The sequence below is a fragment of the Tupaia chinensis genome, unplaced genomic scaffold, assembly GCF_000334495.1.
Source record: "Tupaia chinensis unplaced genomic scaffold, TupChi_1.0 Scaffold000235_1, whole genome shotgun sequence".
Lineage (NCBI taxonomy): Eukaryota > Metazoa > Chordata > Mammalia > Scandentia > Tupaiidae > Tupaia > Tupaia belangeri.
This window is the reverse complement of record NW_006159713.1, coordinates 1152522-1174082: the sequence shown is the minus strand read 5'-3', so window position 1 is coordinate 1174082 and position 21561 is coordinate 1152522. Positions and strand designations below refer to the sequence as shown.

General features: G+C 37.2%; 1 protein-coding gene across 1 annotated transcript in view; it reads right to left on the bottom strand.

Annotated features, from left to right (window-relative positions):
* FTO (FTO alpha-ketoglutarate dependent dioxygenase) overlaps positions 1 to 21561 on the bottom strand; it is a 456284-nt gene that overhangs the window by 245494 nt on the left and 189229 nt on the right. The window contains exon 5 of the mRNA XM_006148379.3: positions 6707 to 6786. Coding sequence (XP_006148441.1) covers positions 6707 to 6786 — 80 coding nt within the window. The remainder of the gene's footprint in view (positions 1 to 6706; positions 6787 to 21561) is intronic.

Genomic DNA, 21561 nt, shown 5'->3' with positions numbered 1-21561 from the left:
ATCATAAATGTCTTTTCACTTTTTGTATGATTTTCAATTTCTTTTTAAAGTTTCTCATAGTTTTCCTGGTAGAGGTCTTTCACTTCTTTGGTTAGGTATTTTTCTGGGTAGCTTGTATTTTTTGTGGCTATTGTCAATGGGATTATTTTCTTCAGTTCTACCTCGGTTTTTTTATTGTTGGTGCGTAAAAATGCTATAGATTTTTCTAGGTAGATTTTGTATACTGTCATTTTCCCATATTCTTATTACTTCTAGTTTGTGTATTCTTTGGGATTTTCTATGTATGTAATGATATCATCTGCATACAGAGACAATTTCATTTCTTCTTTTTCTGTCTGAATGTCTTTTATTTTACTCTCTTATCTGGTTGCATTGGCTAGGACTTCCAGTACTGTGCTGGAAAGGAGTAGCATATATTTAGATTTTCTGTGTCTTCCTGATTCATTCTTGGTAGATCATATGTCCAGAAATTTGTCCATCTCATCTAGGGTTTCTTGTTTTTTGGCATATAGTCATATATAATATTATTCTCTCATGACCTTTTGTATTTCTATATGTCTGTTATAATAGTGCCTCTTTCATTGCTGATTTGATTTATGTGGTTTCTTTCTCTGTTCTGCTTGATTCGTCTAGCTAACAGTGTGTCGATTTTGTTTATTTTCTCCAAGAAGCAGATTTTGGTTTCATTTACTATTTATTTAGTTCTTTTATTCTCTATTTCATTTATTTCTACTCAAATTTTTATTATTTATTTTCTGCTAGTATTTTTGTTTGTTGCTGTTGTTCCCTGGAGTACACTGTCTTTTTGCCATCTGTTCATTTTTTATGACCACTAATTGCTATGAATACTTCCTTCTTATGACTGCTTTTTCTGTGTCCAACAGGTTGTGAAAACTTGTGTGCTTGATATCACTGGTTTCAATGAATCTTTTGACTTCTCTTTTTTAAGAGGTTTTTTTGCCTTAGGGCACATGTGCTCGCCAGAGACAGAGACACAGACAGTGAGAGAGAAAATGAGAAATCAGCCCCCAGAAGGACTGGCCACACCAAAATCCCTTCTCAGCCCCCAGGAGGTATGGCCACACCACAATCCCTTCTCCTCCGTTCTCCTCTCGGGATCTTGGGCACACATGCACATGTGCCTGGTGTTAGTTTCAATCCACCAGGTCCAGAACTTGAACCACAGTTACCCATGTGGAAGTTCAAGGACGTAACTGCTATGCCATCTACAGGTCCTTGACTTCATTCTTAATTTCTCTGGTGGCTGTGAATGTCTTCAGGAACAGGTTGTTTAGTTTCCATGTGTTTGTGTATTTTCAAGGGTTCAAGTTTAATTCCCTGGTGGTCAGAGAAGATCCTGGATATAATTTCTATACCTTTGAATTTGTAAAGGCTTGTTTTGTGTCCTATCATGTGGTTGATCTTCAAATACATTCCATGTGGGGGTGAGAAAAATGTATTTTGTGATTCTTGGGTGAAAAGTTCTATAGATGTCAGTCAAGTCCATTTGATTTATGGTATCGTTTAGATCCTGTATCTTTTTGCTTATTTTTTGACTAGGTGATCTATCTACAGGAGATAGTAGGGTGTTGAAATCCTCAACGATTAGTGTGTTACAGTTTCTCTCTTCCTTTAGATCTAGCAGTCTTTCTTTTACATATTTGGGTGTTCCTGTGTTGGCTTCATAAATATAAGTGTTATTATCTTCTTGGTAAATTAGCCCTTTTAATACTATATAATGTCTTTCTTTATCCCTTCTTACAGTTTTTGTCTTAATGTCTATTTTGTCTGATATCAGTATTACAACTCCAGCCTCTTTTTAAATTTCCATTTGCATGGAATATTTTTTCCATCCCTTTACTTTCAGTCTATGTATGTCTTTATCAGTGAGGTACATTTCTTATAAGCAGTAAATAGAGGGCTTCTGTGTTTTATTTTTATCCATTCACCCAGTCTGTATCTTTTTATTGGAGACTTTAATCCATTAACATTCAATGTTATCAATGTTTACAGACTTATCCCTGTCATTTTGGTAAGCCATTTTCTTGGTTATTTTGTGTTATTTTATTTGTTTGTCTCTCATTACACTTCTTGAAGAACTGGCCTAATGTTGGTAAATTCTTTTCAGGTTTTGTTCATCTGAGAATGATTTTATTTTTTCTTCTCATTTGAAGGATAATCTTGCTGGGTACAGTATTCTTGGTTGAAATTGTTTTTCTTTTAGTGTTTTGAATGTGTTCTCCCAATCCTTCTCTGCTTGGATTGTTTCAGTTGAGAGGTCTGATGTTAGCCTAATAGGATAATCTCTGTGAGTAACTTGATGTTTCTTTTTTTGCCATTTTGGAATCTTATCTTTGTCTTTGATTTTTACCAATCTGGCTATAATGTGTCAGAAAGGAGGATCTTCTTATGTTGATTCTATTTGGCATCCATTGTATTTCCCATGTCTGGATGTCTGAATGTTTCTCTAGGTTTGGGAAGTATTCTGCAAGTATTTCATTAAATAGATTTTCTATGTCCTTATCAGATTCTTCACTTTCTGGAATACCTATTATATAGATATTCGGGTGTTTAATGATACCTAGTATATCCTGTATGTTGTCCTCATTTTTTTTTATTATTATTTTTTCATTCTTTTTGGTGGTTTTGTCTAAGTCAGAGGCTTTGTCTTCTAGATCAGAGATTCTATCTTCTGCATAGTTAAATCTGCTATCAATATTTTTGAGGGAGGTTTTGATTTTTTGTATTATAGTCTTTGTCTCTAGTTCTGTTAGATTTTTCTTTATGCTGTCTATCTCTTACGCAGTTCCTCCTTCAAGTCACAGAATGATTTCCACATCTCCTGGAGGTGGTAGTCTCTTCTCTTTTGCATCTCACTGAATTTAGTTATGATAAATATTCTGAATTCTTTTGCTGACATTTCAGTGATTTCCTCTGGTTTTTCCATTGTTAGAGATGAGTTCTTGTGTTCCCTCGCTGGGTGGGGTAGGGAGGTAATTTCCTGGTTTTCTCATTATTTCTTGATACTCTGTTGTAAAATTTAGTCACCTGGAAATGCACTAACTTCTTACTACTTTTTTGAAGTGGATTTCTGTAGCTGTGTACAACTGTGCTCCCCTTTGATCTGAATTAGCTACATGGCAGTTTCTCTCTTCTACTACAGCAATATGGTATCCACAGTGAGAGTTTTGGGTTCAGATTTACAGAGAGGTTTCTCTCTCTCGTTTTTGTTTTTTTTTTTTTTTTTCTCTGATGTAAGTGTGGAAGAGAATTCCAGAGCCTCAGAGTGTTCAGATGTTTGGCTCCTATATACCTAGGCCTATCAAGTCATTATGTGATAGGAGACTGACCTAAGAGGTGAGACTATAGGGGTGTTGTTGCAAAAACAGTCCCTCCTCCCACACTCTAGACTGGGCAGGGGGCTTGGGTGAAGAGCTTTCTCTGGTCAGGCCTGCTTTCTCTGTAAACACTTAATTCTTGCAACTGTAGCTCTAAAGCAGTCATAAGCAATATATGAACAAATAAGCATGGCCCTGTTCCAATAAAACTTTACAAAAACAGCCAGCTGCCCTGTGGTCAATATTTGCTGATCTATCACACAGAAAGCAAGATACTCATATCATTCCATTACATGTGCCTAATAAGTATCATGCAGATTGAACTGAAGCATAGTGAATATTAAAAAAGGAAAAAAAAAAAACAAACACATACCCACAGATTGGGTCAACACTGTTCTCCCAATAGAATCACTGTATAGACTTACCTCTTTATTTATGGTTAACTAATGTACAAAATTTGATGTAAAAATGAGAAGATATAAACACAGCTATAACTAATCAGGGAAAGCTAAGCTTCAGGATATTTTGAAAGCAAATGCTGCTTAATGACAGTATAAAGCTGGTCCCACTGTAAGAGTGTGTGTGTGTGTGGGGGGGGGGAGGGGGTTGGGATAAGGCTACAGTGTACTTTTCAAATTGTACTACAAAGGACTACTTTGGAGAATGTATGTATGTGTGTGTTTGTTGCAGTGGACAGAGGATGAGCAATTCCCTCTCTCACGAGTTTTGGTCCCACATTTCCATTTGTCTGCTAGATCGCTCATCTGGCAGTTCCATCAACTTATTCAAAACTGCACTTCTGTCTTCCCCTGAAGTCTTACACCACCTATTTCTACTAATAGGAACATCGTCCCCTGAATCACTTGGACTTGAAACTTGGAGTCATCCTATAGCCTGTAACATAGAAAGCATCCAGGAAGGAATTTAATTAATTGATTTAGTCACACATTGTTATTTCTCTCTTCACTTAAGTCAATCGGTTGTGAAGACTCACACTATGTCTCCTACATTATTCATGGGAGTTTCTCCTTTCTTCCTGCTGCCATTACCTTCGTTCAGACCCTGATGGGTTGAAGTGATGTCCCTATCATTTTTATCTTCAATATGTCACTACCAAGATAAAAAAAAAATAATCAATACCTCACAACTGCCAACCAACTTAAGTTCAAACACCTAATCTGATATCCACGGTCTTTCACAATCTGGTTCCATATAGGACTCAGCCTTCTCTGCCAACCCCCACTTTGGAAACCTGAGATCCAATCAAGTACAGCTACTCAATATTCCCCAAGCATCTTCATCCCATCCCAATCACAAGATTCCTACTGCAATTCTATTTCCTCCCAGTAACTATCTTAAAATGTCCTAAAAGCTTCATAATCCCCACATATCCAATAACTTCACCTCATTCAAGAAGCTTTATGCTATTTAGAATGTAGATTTGATTATTATCCCTAATGAATATATTCTCCGACACTTTTTATTCATTACTTTGTACCAGCCCTCTGAGCATAGCACTAAGGGATTCTCTACTCTTCCAGATTAGATTAGAAAATATGGAAGAAGAACACATTAAGTAGCCACACACAACAGGAACAGAATTCTTAGAAGGGTTATATCTGGAAACATAGATTCATATGACAGGGAAAACAAACAATTAAAATTAAGTTTATCGGGACCAGTAGATGGCAGAGTGGTTACATTGCTAGATTTCCTCATAGGCAACACAGTTCAAATCCTGGACCTGTTGGCTTAAATTCACGCCAAACACGTGTGCATATGTGCCCAAGATCTCAGGAGTAAAATGGAGAAGGTATTGCAGCATGGCCAATTCCCCTTGGGGGGGGGGTGCAATTTCTCACTTTCCCTCTCATTGAGTCTGTCTGTCTGTCTCTCTGGTGAGTACACATCACCTATGGCAAAAAACCTCTTTAAAAATTTAAGTTTATTTATGTTTTCCATGAGACAAAGAAAGAAGAGACAGACCGAAAGAAACAGGGCCTTCATGCTGTGATCCAGCCCGTTTCAGTTGGCCTGAATCACAGACACATGTGTACATCATGGGCACACGCATACAGGCTCATTCACACCCACCATGCTCAGAAGGTTCTGGGACACAAACCCAGGACCTTTCTTATGTGGATCTGGTTGTGTTACCATTGTGCCACCACCTGACCTCTAAAGTGAGATTTTTTAGTAAAGTACTTTTAGATGTCCTATAAATATTCTGTCCTCCCATTGTAACAAAACCTACTTTAGATCTGTAAGATAATCATTCCTGTGTTTATTTTATTAATATTTGTCTCCTCAATTAAAACGTAGACTGTGGGACACATAATAACAGGCGCTCAAATGTTTGAATGAATGAGTGAATGGAAAAGATAAGAAAAGGGAGAAAGGTAAGAAAGAAAGCTTTATAGGCTTGCTGGAATCTTAAGTCACTCGTACCCTCTCTATCACATAGCAACATGACTAGTTTTCACTAGTAAAGGCTACTAAATTACTGAAAGACATGACGCAACCTTACTGACTTAGTCTTCGGATTGAAACAAGACTGGTACTTCTTGTACTTGCACTTCTCTGTCCCTTTCTCATATCCCTTCTATCCAACTTTCTCACATTTGTCCTCCTACAATTTCCTGAAAAGTCAAGCCATAAAAGCAAAACACAGATAACAATCCTGGGTAGGAGGTCAACTCGTAATCCCTTTTGAAATGATTCCTCTGCTTTCTGGAAACCTTAACTACACAGAGAGGACCCCAGAGTGACTACTTTAGGTTGTACTCATTTGTTAACTTTCTCTGAACTAGGCTGATCAGCAAACCATCAGCCACACATGTGGCGGCAGAATTCAGTAATAAAATCTGGGTTATAAACACAACTTGGAAGCTCAGGAATTCCTTGGCATTACCATGACTTTGTCCTTAATTTACATCATATGCCCAGAAGCCTGACCAAAAAGTTAAGGGAAATGTAGACTCTCAACCATCTCAACCCAGCTACAGATAATACATGCACAAGTGAATGAATCCACCCATTTCCTTTTGGCCATCTCTTGCCCATGACCTGGACAGATAGAATCCACTAAGAAAACCTCTTAAAGTCAACACTCGCCTATTGCATTTTACGTCTCCAAGAAACATAAACCCAAGAAGCAAAATATACTTATCCCATGCTGTGAATACACATTTTAAAACCGTCTCCAACACAACCCAAAGCTAAAAAAGCAAGTAAACAGAGACTACAGTCAAGTTAAATGGAAGCAATTTTCCTATCAAATATTCTTCCAAAGCTCTATGATAAATTGCTCATTCAACCGCTTCTGTCATATCCAATTAAGTGTGAATCACATTTTTATTTACACTTACCTCTGCCACTCGATGGGTGGAACTAAAACGAGGTTGCGAACCAGCCAAAACACAGTGTTGGTGGGTGGCATTGAGATCATCTATAGGAAACATACCAAAATTTTAAAAGCACATGTATTAGTCAGTATACACTATATAATTACATTGTATTTAACTCTAATACAATATAAACAGTAAATCTCATTCAAGGAATGGCAATAACCAAGGAATTAACAGTTACCTTTTGTTCTTTAAAAAGTTCCTTTTAAATAAAGTCACTCTCTATGTGTGTGTGTATGCACAAACTGTGTGCATGTATATATAATTATAAATGTATAAATAATATATACTATATATGTTATATTCACTATATATATTACAATATGTATATGAAGTCATGCAACCAAAGATACTTTCAAGAGTGAGGGGAGGGACCAGCATAATGGCTATGTCACTGGACTCCCATGTAGTCAACCGTGGTTCGAGTCCCAGACCCAGTGGCTTAAACTCATATCGGGTGCATGTGTGTTCACACCCAAGATCCCCAGAGGAGAATGGAGGAGAAGGGATTGTGGCATGGCCATGCCCCCTGGTGGGGATTTCTCATTTTCTGTCTCTCTGTCTCCCTCTGTCTTTCTGGCGAGCACACACACCCTATAGCAAAAACCTCTCGAAAAAAAAAGAAAGAAAAGAAAAAAGAGTGAGGGGAGAAGCTATTAATAATTCTTCCAGCACAACAGGTATAAATTAAGATGGCTCTCAGCAAACAGGATAGATGGTCACTTTATTTATATGTGATCTTATCATGTCTACCCACTACAATGTTTACTATTTATGGATTGAACTTCTTCCTCTTTCTCATGACTTACCTACTTCTATTTGTGTTTTTAGGATAAGCCAAAATTATTTTATATTTGTATTATTTGAAGTTGAATATCTTTCATCCAACAATATGCTTCTTAATTTTGTGATCTAAGTGTCAATTTTGCCTTAACAATTTTTTAGACACCAAAACAACCAAGTCAGCATGTTGCATGTTTGGCTCTCAGAACAGAATTCAAGCTTATGGATTCACAATCCGAGAATGTTGTTGGTAGAGAATTCGTAAGATGAAGAGTACTCCAAAGGCCGCAAGCAATAGGAGAAAATTCAATGGTCAAGTTGTTGCATATCCTAAGAAATGGTGCCACACATCAAGCAAAATTTGTTCACTTCTGCTTTAGGATATCATCTTTTCTATTACAAAGAAGAGACTTGCAATGTTCCCCAGCAATGATTTCCTCTATAGATAAAGGGAGACATAAAGGAAAACAATTACCTAAATAAAGTGGCAAAGGCCTCTAGGCCCCTTACATATCAGAGAAAATAACCTACAATATTGCCTCTAAACTTACAGAGGAAATACAAAATCATAATTAAAAGACTTCTGCTGGAGGGCCAGTAGGTGGCATGGTAGTTAAGGTGCTAGACACTCCCACATGGCCAACCACGGTTCGAGTCCCGGACCTGGTGGCTTGCTTTCTCACTGCCCTCTTTCTTTCTCTCTGTCTATGTCTCTCTCTGGACAAATTAAAATAAATTAACGAATAAGTCAAATTAAATAAATAATTCCAAAAAGACTTTTGCTGGGGAAAGCAGATGGTGTGGTAGTTAAGGTGCTGATTCCCACAGGACCAACCACAGTTTGAGTCCTGGACCTGAGAAATTACAACAAATAAATAAACAAACAAATAAACAAGCAAACTTCTGTTTAGGAATATGATGTAGTAATAGTAGCAATTTTTACCCTCTTTCCTTAAATCACTACTTACAAATTTTAAAATATGAATCAAAGGCTTCTCACTGTAGGGAATATATCTTGACACAATCCAAAGAAGAAGAGAAACAAAATAGGCAAGACTTAAAATTGTCCTTAGTCCATACAAACATTTTTAAAGTCACAAAGTAGGGAAAGTAAAGTCAGAACCCACAGTTCTCCAATTCTTTCTTCATGAGTTAAGAAGACAGAGATTGGAGTTTAGAGAGGCCAAGGCTACTAGGATTTGAAAGTCACAATATAGGAATAGAAGAACCTGCACAGAAAGAGCAAGCAGAGATCTATAGAAAGTTTCCCTCAGGTCTTTGACTGAGTATTGATCTGTATGAAAGAAAACTTCCCAAGGGCCGAAAACGAAGCACCAGAAAATAGAAGGCTAAACAAATCTCAGATCTTAAATAGGACCAGGAATACTTTGTGTCCCCAGCAGACAGAATGGCTCTTACTACATGAAATACTGGTAATCCTTAGAAAAAGATCACCTTAGCAGCAGGGCTAAATTAGACCAAGATTAAAGGTTGCTCCAGACCCATCTAGCAAAACTTAAAACCAGTATCAAAATGATTCAATTTATTTCAAGTCATCTAACTATTCATTAGAGGACCTTTACATGTATGTTTTATATACACACACATTTATATATATATACATATATATATACACACACACACACATAATGTATATATGTATATACACACATACATACATACATATATACACAAATATGTATACTCATATGTGTGTATGTACATATCTGCACACACACACATATATATATAAATAAAATAAAGCTTCTGAGATTAAATATATAGCATCTGAATAAAAATCACACCAGGGTCCAGCAGTTGGTATAATGGCTATGTCACTGGACCGCTGGACTCCCATGCAATCAATCGCGGTTTGAGTCCTGGACCCGGGTGGCTTAAACTCATGCATGCTGGGCGCGTGTGCCTGCGTGCCCAAGATCCCAAGAGGAGAATTGAGAAGGAATTGCGGCATGGCCAACCCCCCGGGGATGATTTCTTGCTTTCTGTCTCTCTGTCTCTCTCTGTCTTTCTGGCGAGCGCATGTGCCCTATAGCAAAAACCTCTCTAAAAATAATTAATTAATTGATTGATTTAATTAAAAAATTTTAGATCACATAGAATAAGATGAGTAACAATTTAAACACTCAGAATAAATTGGTAATTAATAGAAACCATCCAAAATAAAGTGACCAGAGAAAAAAGATATAAATATAGAAAATACAAAAGAATATTAATGACCCACTGGACAATACTATGCAGATTAACATGAATGGAATTTCAGTCCCATAGGAGGGAGAATGGATATACGTATACCACATGCACCTATCTGCACATATTCTTGTGTTTGTGCACAAGCATGATTTACAGAAACAAAGGCCAAAAAACTTTCAAATGCTGTGAACAGTGTAAACCCCAAAATCTAATACGCTCAATTAACTCTAAGATCCCCACTCAAAAAAACAAACTAAATAAATAAATAAAAACCTTTATAAAAGCAGGCAGAAAAAGAAACACACTAAATACAGAGGGGAAAAGATTAGGATGATAGCAAATGTTTCATCAGAAGTCACACGATTAAAATGATAACTGGGTGATATATTTTAAAAACCCAAAGAAAAATAATATCAACCAGTATTTTCATTGGGTATAGAATTTCCAAATAAAAACTCTTCCAAAAACAGATGAAAAACTTTGCATTAGTAAGAAATGTTATTAAATTCTTCAGGCAAAAGAAAACTATAAGAAGGAATTTGGATTTGTATGAAGCAATCTGTATAAAAGTATAAAAGTAGTGAGGTGGTTAAGGTGCTGGATCCCACATAGTCAACTCCAAAGTTTGAGTGCCAGACTCAGCGACTTAAAAATACAAGCTGGGCACATGTGCATGTTTGCCCAAAAACCCAAGAGAAGAATGAAGATATTGTAGTGCGGCCAACCCCCAGGTAGGGATTTTTACTTTCCCTTTCTTTCTGTCTCTGGGAAGCTCATGTGCCCTATGACAAAAAAAAAAAAAAAAATCTAAACAAGAAAAAGAGAAAGAAAAACACTATAAGTAAAAAAATTACTAAAAGCTAAATGACTGTTTAAAGCCAAAATAATGAACTCTGAGCTTTATAACGTATGTAAAAGTAAAGTACATGAAAATATCTCAAAGTAGAAGAAAAAAGAAAAGTATACTATCTTAATGTTCTTAAGCTACAGGAAAGGTGGTATGCTATGACATTTGAAGTAACACTATGATAAAGTAAAGATGTTTATTATAAACCTAACAGTGGTTCTTAATCAGATGTAATTTCATCATCTAACTCTCTGGAGAAGCAGCCTAGAAATAAGAGATTACAAATTATCAGAGTAGAAAATGACCAGCAGAAACATCTGTCAAAATCAGTACCAAGTCAGGAAAACCTGAACTGTAATTAACAAATTGCCGAAGATTCAAGGTGAGCAAGATGAGAGTTAAAAAAAAAATTCAGGGGGACACAGTCATGGGGGGGAGGGTCTCCAACACATCTAAGAGCTCTACCAGATCTTCAGTGATAATCTTGAAAAAAAAATCTTTACTTTCCAGCAGGAGGGAAAAAAGTAGCCTGTATTACTCTGGTTTTGTGCTGCTACACAGAAATACCTGAGACTGGGTGATTTACAATAAACAGAGGTTTATTTGGCTCACAAGTCTAGCAGTTGACCACATGGTGCTACATCACAACACAGCAAGGAGAAGTAGGCTGGTCAGCAGACATATGCAGAGACACAAAGAGATGAAATGAACATTTTCACTCCCTGTTTGGCCCTTCCACCCTGCTAGTCAGTTGAATGATCATCATCATCATCATCATCATCATCATGACCCACAGTGAAGGCAGGTCTACTCTCTCAGTCCACTGACTCACATGCCAATCAAGTCCGCTAAGACTCTGCCCATATTAAAGGCAGGTCTTCCTCTCCAAGGTCTTATCACCTTCTAATGCCATTACATTAAGGACCAAATTTAAACACATGAACCCTTGGAGGTCAAACCACCATCCAAACCATTCTGAAATACACCAGAGGATTCTGTTCTTAACTGTCTCAGCCCTCACGAAAACCTACTTGAGGACCAGTGGAGGCACAGTAGCAATTCAATACTTTGTGATACTAGACACACATGAGATAGGCAAAGACTCATGTTTTGAGGACTCCTAGCTTTACACCAAGTACATACAAGTGCCTTGATCCAGGGTGGCTGAGGTTGAGGGTAGACTGGAATGGGAAGACCCTGTTGGGAGTCATAGAAGAAATAAACAAATGTTTTAAAAATAAATAAAAGAGAGGGCCAGCATGTGACATGGTGGTTAAAGTGTTGCACTCCCACATGGCCAACCATAGTTTTGAGTTCCAGACACAGTGGCTTAATGATTGTATCAGGCACATGTACATACTCACCCAAAATCCTGAAAAGAGAATAGAGGAGAAGGGATTGTGATATTGCCACCCTCCCTAGGGGGTGACTTCTCATTTTCCTTCTCTCTCTCTCTCTCAATCTCTCTCCAGTTAGCACACACACCCTATGGAAAGAAAACTAACTAAATAAATAAATCATTGAATGAATGAATGAGAAACTATTTAACCAGAGCCAAACTACTTAGGTTTATCAGAGACCAACTGACAGGAGAGAGAAAAACATCCAATTCCAGCCAGCACTGGCCTTCCACACAGGAGAATGGAAATATCTAACTTTAGCTCTTTATAGCTTTCCAAGTAAGAAAGAGAAATATAACACCAGCCAGCAGTAGGATCCTATCCCAACTAAAAATGGAAAAAAAAAAATTGAGAAGCACCTGTAAAGTTCACAAGTAAGGGTCACAGTCTCATTGAAAGACTAAGACTTAATCATCACATTATAGAACGTTTTCTCTCCCCATATAGCTTTCCACTTTACTAAAAGACTATTTACTGCAGTTCTTTTTATCAAGTACATAATGTCCTCCTATCAAGAAAACATCATAAGGCATTCTGAAAGGCAGAAAACAGTTTGAAGAAACTGGGTAAAAAAATCATAACCCTAGTCAGCTATTGCAGGAATGTTGGAATTCTCAAGTCATGTATTTTTTAAAACTATGATTTATATGCTAAGGGCTCTAAAGAACAAAGTAGTCAACATGTGAAAAACTGAAGGAATATAAGCAGAGAAAAAGAAATTCTAACAGAAAATCAAAAAGAAATGGTAGACATCAAGAACCATGTAACAGAAAAAAAGAATGCCTTTGATGGGCTCATTAACAAACTGGACACAGTGAGGAAAGCTCTCTGAGCTTGAGGATACGTTAATAGAAACTCCCAAAACTGAAAATCAAAGAGAACAAAGACTCAAAAAAGCAGAACAGAATGTGCAAGAGCTATGGGACAACTCTAAAAGGTATAACAAAGATATATTATAATAGGAGTAACAGAAGGAGAAGAAAAAGAAAAAAGGGAACCAGCAGTTAGCGTAATGGCTATGTCGCTGGATTCCCATGTAGTCGACTGCGGTTCAAGTCCAGGACCCGGCAGCTTGTACTCACACCAGGCACATGAGCATGCGTGCCCAAGATCCCGAGAGAAGAATGGAGGAGAAGGGATTGCGGTGTGGCCATCCCCCCTGGGGGGGGGGTGATTTCTCACTTTCTAGCTCTGTGTCTCTCTTTCTGGTGAGCGCATGTGCCCTATAGTGAAAACCTCTCCAAAAAAAGAAAAAGAAAAAAGAACAAGGGGGAAAAAAAAGAGAGGCAATAATGACTAAGAATTCCCATAAATTAATGGCAGACACCAAGCCACAGGTCCAAGAAACAGAGAACACCAAATAGGACAAATGTCAATAAATAAATAAATAAATAAATAAATAAATAAATAAATAAATAAATCCCACATCTTGGCCCCCTGTGTCAGGTTATCTTATGACTAGGTCTTCCCTGGACTAATTAATTTTCATTTTTGTCCAAACAGAATCCCCAGCAATTTGTCATCACATTCATACTACAGAAAATCAAAGATAAAGAAAAAAATACTTAAAGAAGTCAGATTGAAAAAACAGCTTATCTATAGTGGGGCAAAGATAAAAATTAATCTGACTTCTCTTCAGAAACCATGCAAAAAAAAGAATGGAGTGAGATATTTTAAATGCGGAGAAAAAAAGTACCAACATAAAATCCCAGACCCTGCAGAAGTAAAGAAGGGTCAGATAGTGGTGCAGTGGTGAAACATGACAATCTGCAAGGCTACCTTATATGGGAGGGCTCGCGGCTCACATCCAGAAACTTCCATAAACACACACGGCAAGCATGTGCCCTTGTTCCTGAGATTGCAGAAGCTAGAGACCTATTTAAGATGCTGTCTCTGTCTATCTCTGTCTCTATCACCTATGGAATAAGTAAAATAAACTTTATAAAATAGGTAAAGGATATTAAAAATAAAAACTTTATCAAACAGATCAAAATTGATGGAGTTGGGAACCAGCAGTTAGCGTAATGGCTATGTCGCTGGATTCCCACGTAGTCGACCGCGGTTCGGGTCCTAGACCCCGTGGCTTAGAACTTATGCTGGGCGCGTGTGCATGCGTGCCCAAGATCCCGAGAGGAGAAAGGAGGAGAAGCGATTGCAGAGTGACCGACCATCCCCCCTGGGGGGTGATTTCTCACTTTCTGTCTCTATGTCTCTCTCTGTCTGTCTGGCGAGCACACGTACCCTATAGCGAAAAAAAACTCTCAAAAAAAAAAAAAAAGATGGAGTTTTTGCCAGACCTACATTGCAAGAAATGTTAAAAGTGATTTGTCACAGAGCAGTCAATGGCATAATGGTTAAGGAGGCTAAAACCCACAGGGCCAATGGCACAGTTCAAGTACAAGTACCGGACCTGGCAGTTTCATAAAACAAAAATACATGTCAGGCGTGTGTGCATGCATGCCTAAAAGCCCAAGAGGAGAAGAGAAAATAGGAATTGTGGTATGGCCATCCCCACTGGGGTGTGCTTTCTCTCTTTCTCTTTCTCTATCTCTGTTTCCCCCTGGCAAGCACATACACCTTATAGCAAACAAACAAAAAAAAACAAATAAAAAAGTAATTTGCCAAAATCAGCTTCATGGCCTAGTGGTTAAGAGAGCTGGATCCCACATAGCCAAAGAGAAAAAGAGCAGACTGAGAAACACACCAGTCATGTGTGTATGCATGCCCCAAATTCCAAAAGGATAAAGATGGAAGAAAAAGAATAGATTGTGATCACTCCCATGGGAAGTGCTTTTTCTTCTCCCCTTCTCTCTGTCACTCTCTGGCAAGTGCATGTGCCCTCTAATACACACACACACACACAGAAAATGTAATCTATCAGAAGGAAAATGATATAGATAAGAAACTCAAATCTACATAAAGAAAGGAAGAGCATAGGGTTAGCAGGTGGCATAATGGTTGGGGTGTTGGTTTTCCACATGGTCAATCACAGTTTGAGACCTGAACCTGGCAGCTTGAAAATCATGCTGGATGTGTGTGCATGCTTGTCTAAGATCTCAGGAGGAGAATGGAGAATGAGGGGTTGCAGCATGGCCAATCCCTAAAGTAACCTGTAGGGTGATTTTTCACTCTCTATCTCACCATCTCTGTCTCTGGTGAGAGCACATGCCTTATGAAAAGAAACTTAAAAAGAAAGAAAGAGCATTAGAGAAGGAATAAATGAAGGTAAGATAAAAATTATTATTTTATTCATATTTAAAATATCTAACAGTGGGACCAGCAGGTGGCATAGTGGCTAAGGGCACCGGACTCCCACATGGCCAACAAGGGTTCGAGTCCTGAACCCGGTGACTTACTTTCTCATTTTCCCTCTCTCTCTCTTACTCTCTCCCTTCCCGATCAAATTAAAATAAATAAAGTTAAATAATTCTTTTCTTTTTTTGAGAGGTTTTTGCTACAGGATGTGTGCCCTTGCCAGAAACAGAGAGACAGAGAGCAAGAAATCACCCCCCAGGAGGGATGGCCACACCACAATCCCTTCTCCTCCACTCTCCTCTTGGCATCTTAGGCATGCATGTACACGTACCCAGCATTGAGTTTAAGTCACCAGTCCAAGAACTTGCACAGCGGACAACTACATGGGAGTACAGCGACATAGCCATTACGCCAACTGCTGGTCCCTAAATAATTCTTAAAAAAAAAAAAACTAACAGTTAAAAACAGAATTACAAAATAAAAGCAAAAAGGAACAATGTATTCTATTATATAAGTTATTGTAGCAGTATGTGTTTATGTTTATATATGAATGAAATGAATGACAGCAATGACAGAAAAAATGGGAAGGTGTTTGAAATTTTTGTTTCATTTTTAAATGTGTGTGTGTGTGTGTGTGTGTGTGTGTGTGTGTGTTTAAGTTTGCCAGAGGGCAAGGGTGTGTGTACTTGACAGTAAAATATGGAGAAAGAAAGGTAAAATGTAAGAGCACTCATCCATGAAGGATGGCCATGCTGAAATCCCTTCTCCTACATTTCTCCTTTTGGGATTTTGAGCATACACACACACATTCCTGGCATGTTTTTCAAATTGCTAGGGCTGGGTCTTGAATCACATGGTCAGCCATAAGGGATTCACTCACCTTAACCACTAGGCAAAGTGCTGGCCCATATTTTGCTATTTTAATGCACTTGTACTACCTGTGAAGCATCATACTATTAAAAGTAGTGAAAGCGGGAACCAGCAGTTAGCGTAATGGCTATGTCGCTGGACTCCCACGTAGTCGACCGCGGTTCGCGTCCTGGACCCGGTGGCTTAAAACTCACGCCGGGCGCGTGTGCGTGCATGCCCAAGATCCCGAGAGGAGAATGGAGGAGAAGGGATTGCAGCCCCTGGGGGGTGATTTCTCACTTTCTGTCTCTATGTCTCTCTCTCTCTCTGTCTTTCTGGCGAGCGCACGCGCCCTATAGCAAAAACCTCTCCAGAAAAAAAAAAGTAGTGAAAGTATAGTTATTTTACAAAGGTATTTTTCAAACTCCAGGACATAACTAAAACTAGTTTAAAAAAAAAAAAAAAAAAAAAAAAAGAAGGATAATTGATATACCAATGGATCATCTAAAAAGTCATGACACATTGCTGCATAGAAAAAATACATCATGACTTTTCTGACAACCCAATTAAAAATAATAGAATCACATAAAATAGTTAATAATTAAAATCACAAAAGGCTCAAAAAGAGTGAAAGATAAAAAAATAGGAAAAAAATTCATAAATACAGTAGCTATTAATCAAACTGTATCAATAATTACTTCAGACATTAAAGGTTAAAGGGCCAGCAGGTGCCACGGGGGTTAAGATGATACACTGCCACATGGCTGACTGCAGTTTAAGTCAGGGACCCAGTGGCTTGCAATTCATACCAAGCGTGTGTGTGTGTGTGTATGCCCAAAATCCCCAAAAGAGAATGGAGAAGAAGGGGTTGTGGCATGGCCATCCTCCCTGTGGGTAATACCTCCCTCTCTCTCTCTCTCTCTCTCTTCCTCTCTCTTTCTCTCTCTCTCAGGCAAATGCACATATCCTACAGCAAAACTTGATAAGAAAAAAAAATTAAAAGTCTAAATACACCAATTTAAAGACAGATTCTCAAAGTGGATCAAAAATTGAGACCCTGTCTTCTGACTACAGGAAGCCAAATTTAAATAAAAAGACTTCTTTTTGTGTGTGTGTGAGAGGACATGTGGGCCTGCCGGAGAAAGACACAGGCACAGAGAGAGGGAGAGAAGAAAGCGTTCCACATCGGGAATGATCATGCTATAATTCCTTTCCCTGTATCTCTCGTTCCTTTGGAGAATGTGGGCATGCGTACACATATGTCCAGCACGTTTCTCAATCGTCAGGTCCAGAACTTAAACTGTGAAGTTGGTCCTGTGTGATCTACTTGCCTTAACCATCAGGCCACTGAGACAGCTCTAAACACATATATTTAAATTTTACAAGTTAAAAATAAACTTGTAAAAGGTAGAGGGGCCAACAGGTAGAGCAGTGGTTAAGACACTGGACACCCACAATTCAATGTTAACCGCAATTCAAGTTCCAGACCCAGTAGCTTGAAAGTCATCCTGGGCATGTGTGTATGCAGGCCCAAAATCCCAGGAGGAGAATGGAAGAGACAGGATTGCAACATGGCCATCTCCCACTGGAGGGTGATTTCTCAGTCTCCCTCTCTCTGTCTCTCTTGTCTCTCTGCCACGAGCACATGTCCCCTATGGCAAAAACCTAAAAACAAAACAAAGAAAATAAAATACCAAATGTGTACATTAAAAAGAGAAAAGACTTCCAAAAAGAAAAAAAAGTCAAGGGGTAGAGAAATGTATACCAGCATAACCCTAATCAAAGGTAAGGCAGAATAGCTCTACCAATTTTGGACAGAGCAGATGTCAGATCAAGGAAAATTATCACAGATAAAGAAAAGCATTACATAATGTGAAAAGATACAGTTCTTTCAGAAGATAGAATAATCTCTAATGTGTACACATATAGCCATAGACTATTAAAATATGTAAGGCAAAAGCTGATAGAATGAAATAGAAAAACACAAATTCTGTACTATAACTGGGGACTTAACTATCCTTTGTTAGAAAAGAATGGATCCAGGATCAGCAAATGGCATGATGGTCACATCACTGGACTCCCACATAGTGGTTCAAGTCCTGGACCCAGTGGCTTAAAACTCATACTAGGTGTGTATGTATGCATGTCTCAAATCCTAAAAAGGAAATGGAGGAGAAGGGATTGCAGCATGCCCATCCACCCTGGGGGGTAATTTCTAGCTTTCTATCTCTCTGTCTCTCTCTTTCTCTCTCCAAGGAGCGCACACGGCCTATAGCAAAAATCTATCAAAAAAAAAAAAAAAAAGAGAGAGAAGAGAATGAATCCATCAGGCAAAAACAAATCATTATGCCTTCAGACCATGAGGAAATTGCACTAGAAATCAGTACCAGCTGAAAAATCCTGAAATACATGGAAATTAAACAACACACGCCAAGTAATGCATGGGTTAAAGAAGGTATCGCAACAAAAATTGCATAATATTTTAAACTAAATTGAAAACAACATAAAGCTTACCCAAATTTGTAGAAGGCAGTGTAAGCATAGGTTAGGGAAAAATGTACAGTACTGAATGCATATCTCAGTGAAGAAGAGTTAAAATGCATAATCTAAACTTCCACTTTAGGAAGCTAGAAAAAGAGCAGATTAACCAAAAGTGAGAAGAGGAAAAGAAATAATAAAAAGTAAAACAGAACAATTAAATAAAAAGCAGGAAACCAGTAGAGAAAATCCATTAAAATCAAATGCTGTTTTTTCAAAAGATCAATAAAATGAATATCCCTCTAGGTAGGCAAAAACAAAATAGCAAGAAAGAGAAACAAGATACAAATTACTAATATGATAGCACAGGGTGGGAGGGAGGGGCTCCGGAAAAAATACTTAATAGACTTAACAATGTAAAGCTCTCTGATGAAGATGATATATATGGTTATATCCTTGATTTGACTGTCACATACTGCATGCATACTGCATACTGAAAAACTATATTGTGTGCAATAGAGATGTAAAATTAAATGTAAAAAAGAAGTCATAAAAGAAAAAAAATTTAATGAAAAAGGTAACATCACAACAGATCTCATAGGTATTAAAACAATAATAAAAGAATAATATGAACAACTCTGTACTCAAAAATTTGATAACCTAGATAGATGATAAAGACCAATTCCTTGAAAAATGCTACTTACCAAAACCTCACATAAGAAAGAATAAATAACATAAATAGGCCTATCTCTATTAAGGAAACTGGATCAATAACTAACAGCATTTCAAAACAGAAAGCACCAGGCTTGGCAGTGTTCAATGTTAAAATTCCACCAACATTTGAGGAAAATATCATACCAATTCTTTATAATCCCTAGAAAAAACAGAGGCACAGAAAACACTTTCCAATTAAATCAGCATTACTCTAATATCAAAACCAGAAAAGCATTACAAGAAAGATAAAGACCAATCTCTCTCATGAACACAGATCCCAAGATCCTCAACAAAACATTAGCAAATTTAATTCCACAGTGTATTAAAAAAAAAAAGAAAACAAGGTAGATTTATCACCAGTATGCATGATTCAATTCAGCATTTGAAAATCAACTAATATAAACTATCATATCAACAAACTTAAAATGAAAAATTAAGTGATCACACCAATACATGCAGGAAAACTGCCATCTAGCAAAACATAAGACCCTTCATTAAGAAAATTCCCAATAAACTAGGAATAAAGGAAAATTTATCAATGTGATAAAGTCTCAAAAAATCTACAGCTAACATTGTATCTAATGGCAAGAAACTAGAAACTCTTGCTAAGTGTTTGAACAAGGCAAGGAAGCCTTCTCTCACCACTTTTTTTCAGTATCACACTGAAATACCTAGCTAATTCACTGAAATACGAACAGGAAATAAAAGGCATACAGAGTGTAGAGAAAAAGTAAAATTACCTTTGTTAACAGATGGAATAATTATCTAGGTAGAAAATCCAAAACAATAAAAAATTTCTTTCAACTATTAAGCAACTATAGTAAAGTTGCAGACAAAAGATTAATATACAAAAGTCAATTGCATTCCTAAATTTCAGAAATGAACAAGTAATGTTTGAAATTCAAAACATAATACCACTTACATTAGCAACCTCCCTAAGGAAATACCTAGAATATAAAGCTAATAAAAAAGTACATAATATATATGAAGAAAACTATAAATTTGATTAAAGAAAAACTAAATAAATTTAAGATACTCGATGTTCATGGATAGAAAAACTCCATATTGCCAAAAAGTCAGTTCTTCCCAACTTTATCTATAAAGTCAATGCAATTGCATTCGAAATGTCTAAAAATCACTCCGCTAATATGGACATATCAACCCTAAAGTTTATATGAAATGGCAAAAGACTAGCAAATATAATATTGAAGGACAAGAATAAAATTGGAAAACTGACACTGACCACTTTGAAAACACAGTATAAAACTACAAAATTAAGATAGTGTCCATCTCATCTAGGTTGTTTTGTTTGTTGGCATATAGTCACTCATAGTATTCTCTGATGATATTTTGTATTTCTGCTCTATCCATTGTAATAACGCTTGTTTCCTTGCCCATTTGATTTATCTGGTTCCTTTCTCTATTCTTCTTGATCAATCTAGCTAACAGTGCATCAATTTTGCTTATCTTCTCAAACAGTTTTTGATTTCATCTTAATTTTTGTATAGTACTTTTATTCTCTATTTCATTTATTTCTGCTCGAATCTTAATATTATTTCTTTTCTCTTGAAATTGTGTGTGTGTGTTTTGTCTTTAGGTTGTTTATTTGACACCTGTTTTTTTTTTTGGGGGGGGGCACTAGTTGCTATGAACTTCCCTCTTATAACTGCTTTTGCTATATCCCATAGGTTATATACATTTGTTTGTTCCTTATCATTCTTAATATTTTTCCTATAGTTGTAAAGTCATTCAGGAGTAGGTTGTTTAGTTTGCATGTTTTTGTGAATTTTTGAAAGCTCTTTCTTTTTTAAAAAATTAATTATTTACTTTTTTTTTCCCTCACATGAGGTTTGTCAGAGAGAGAGGGAGAGTGAGAAAGCAAGCCACCAGATCCGGGACTCAAACCGTGGTTAGCCACGTGGGGATTCCAGTGTGTTAGCCAACCCACCAGTCACTGGTCCAATTTTTGAGAGCTCTTTCTGTACTTCATTTCAAGTTTGATTCCATCATGGTCAAAAAAATATGCTAGATATAGTTTCTATACCTTTGAATTTAGTAAAGGCTCATGTGGTCAATCTTTGAAAATGTTCTGTGGGGATAAGAAAAATGTATATGTTATGGTAGTTAGATGAAATACTCTGTAGATGTCTGTCAAATCCATTTCATGTATGGTATCATTTAGCTCCTGAATCTCTTTGTTTATTTTTTGTCTAGATGATCTGTCCAAAAGTGTCAGTGGGGTACTGAGATCCCCTGTAATTACTGTCTTGCAGTCTATC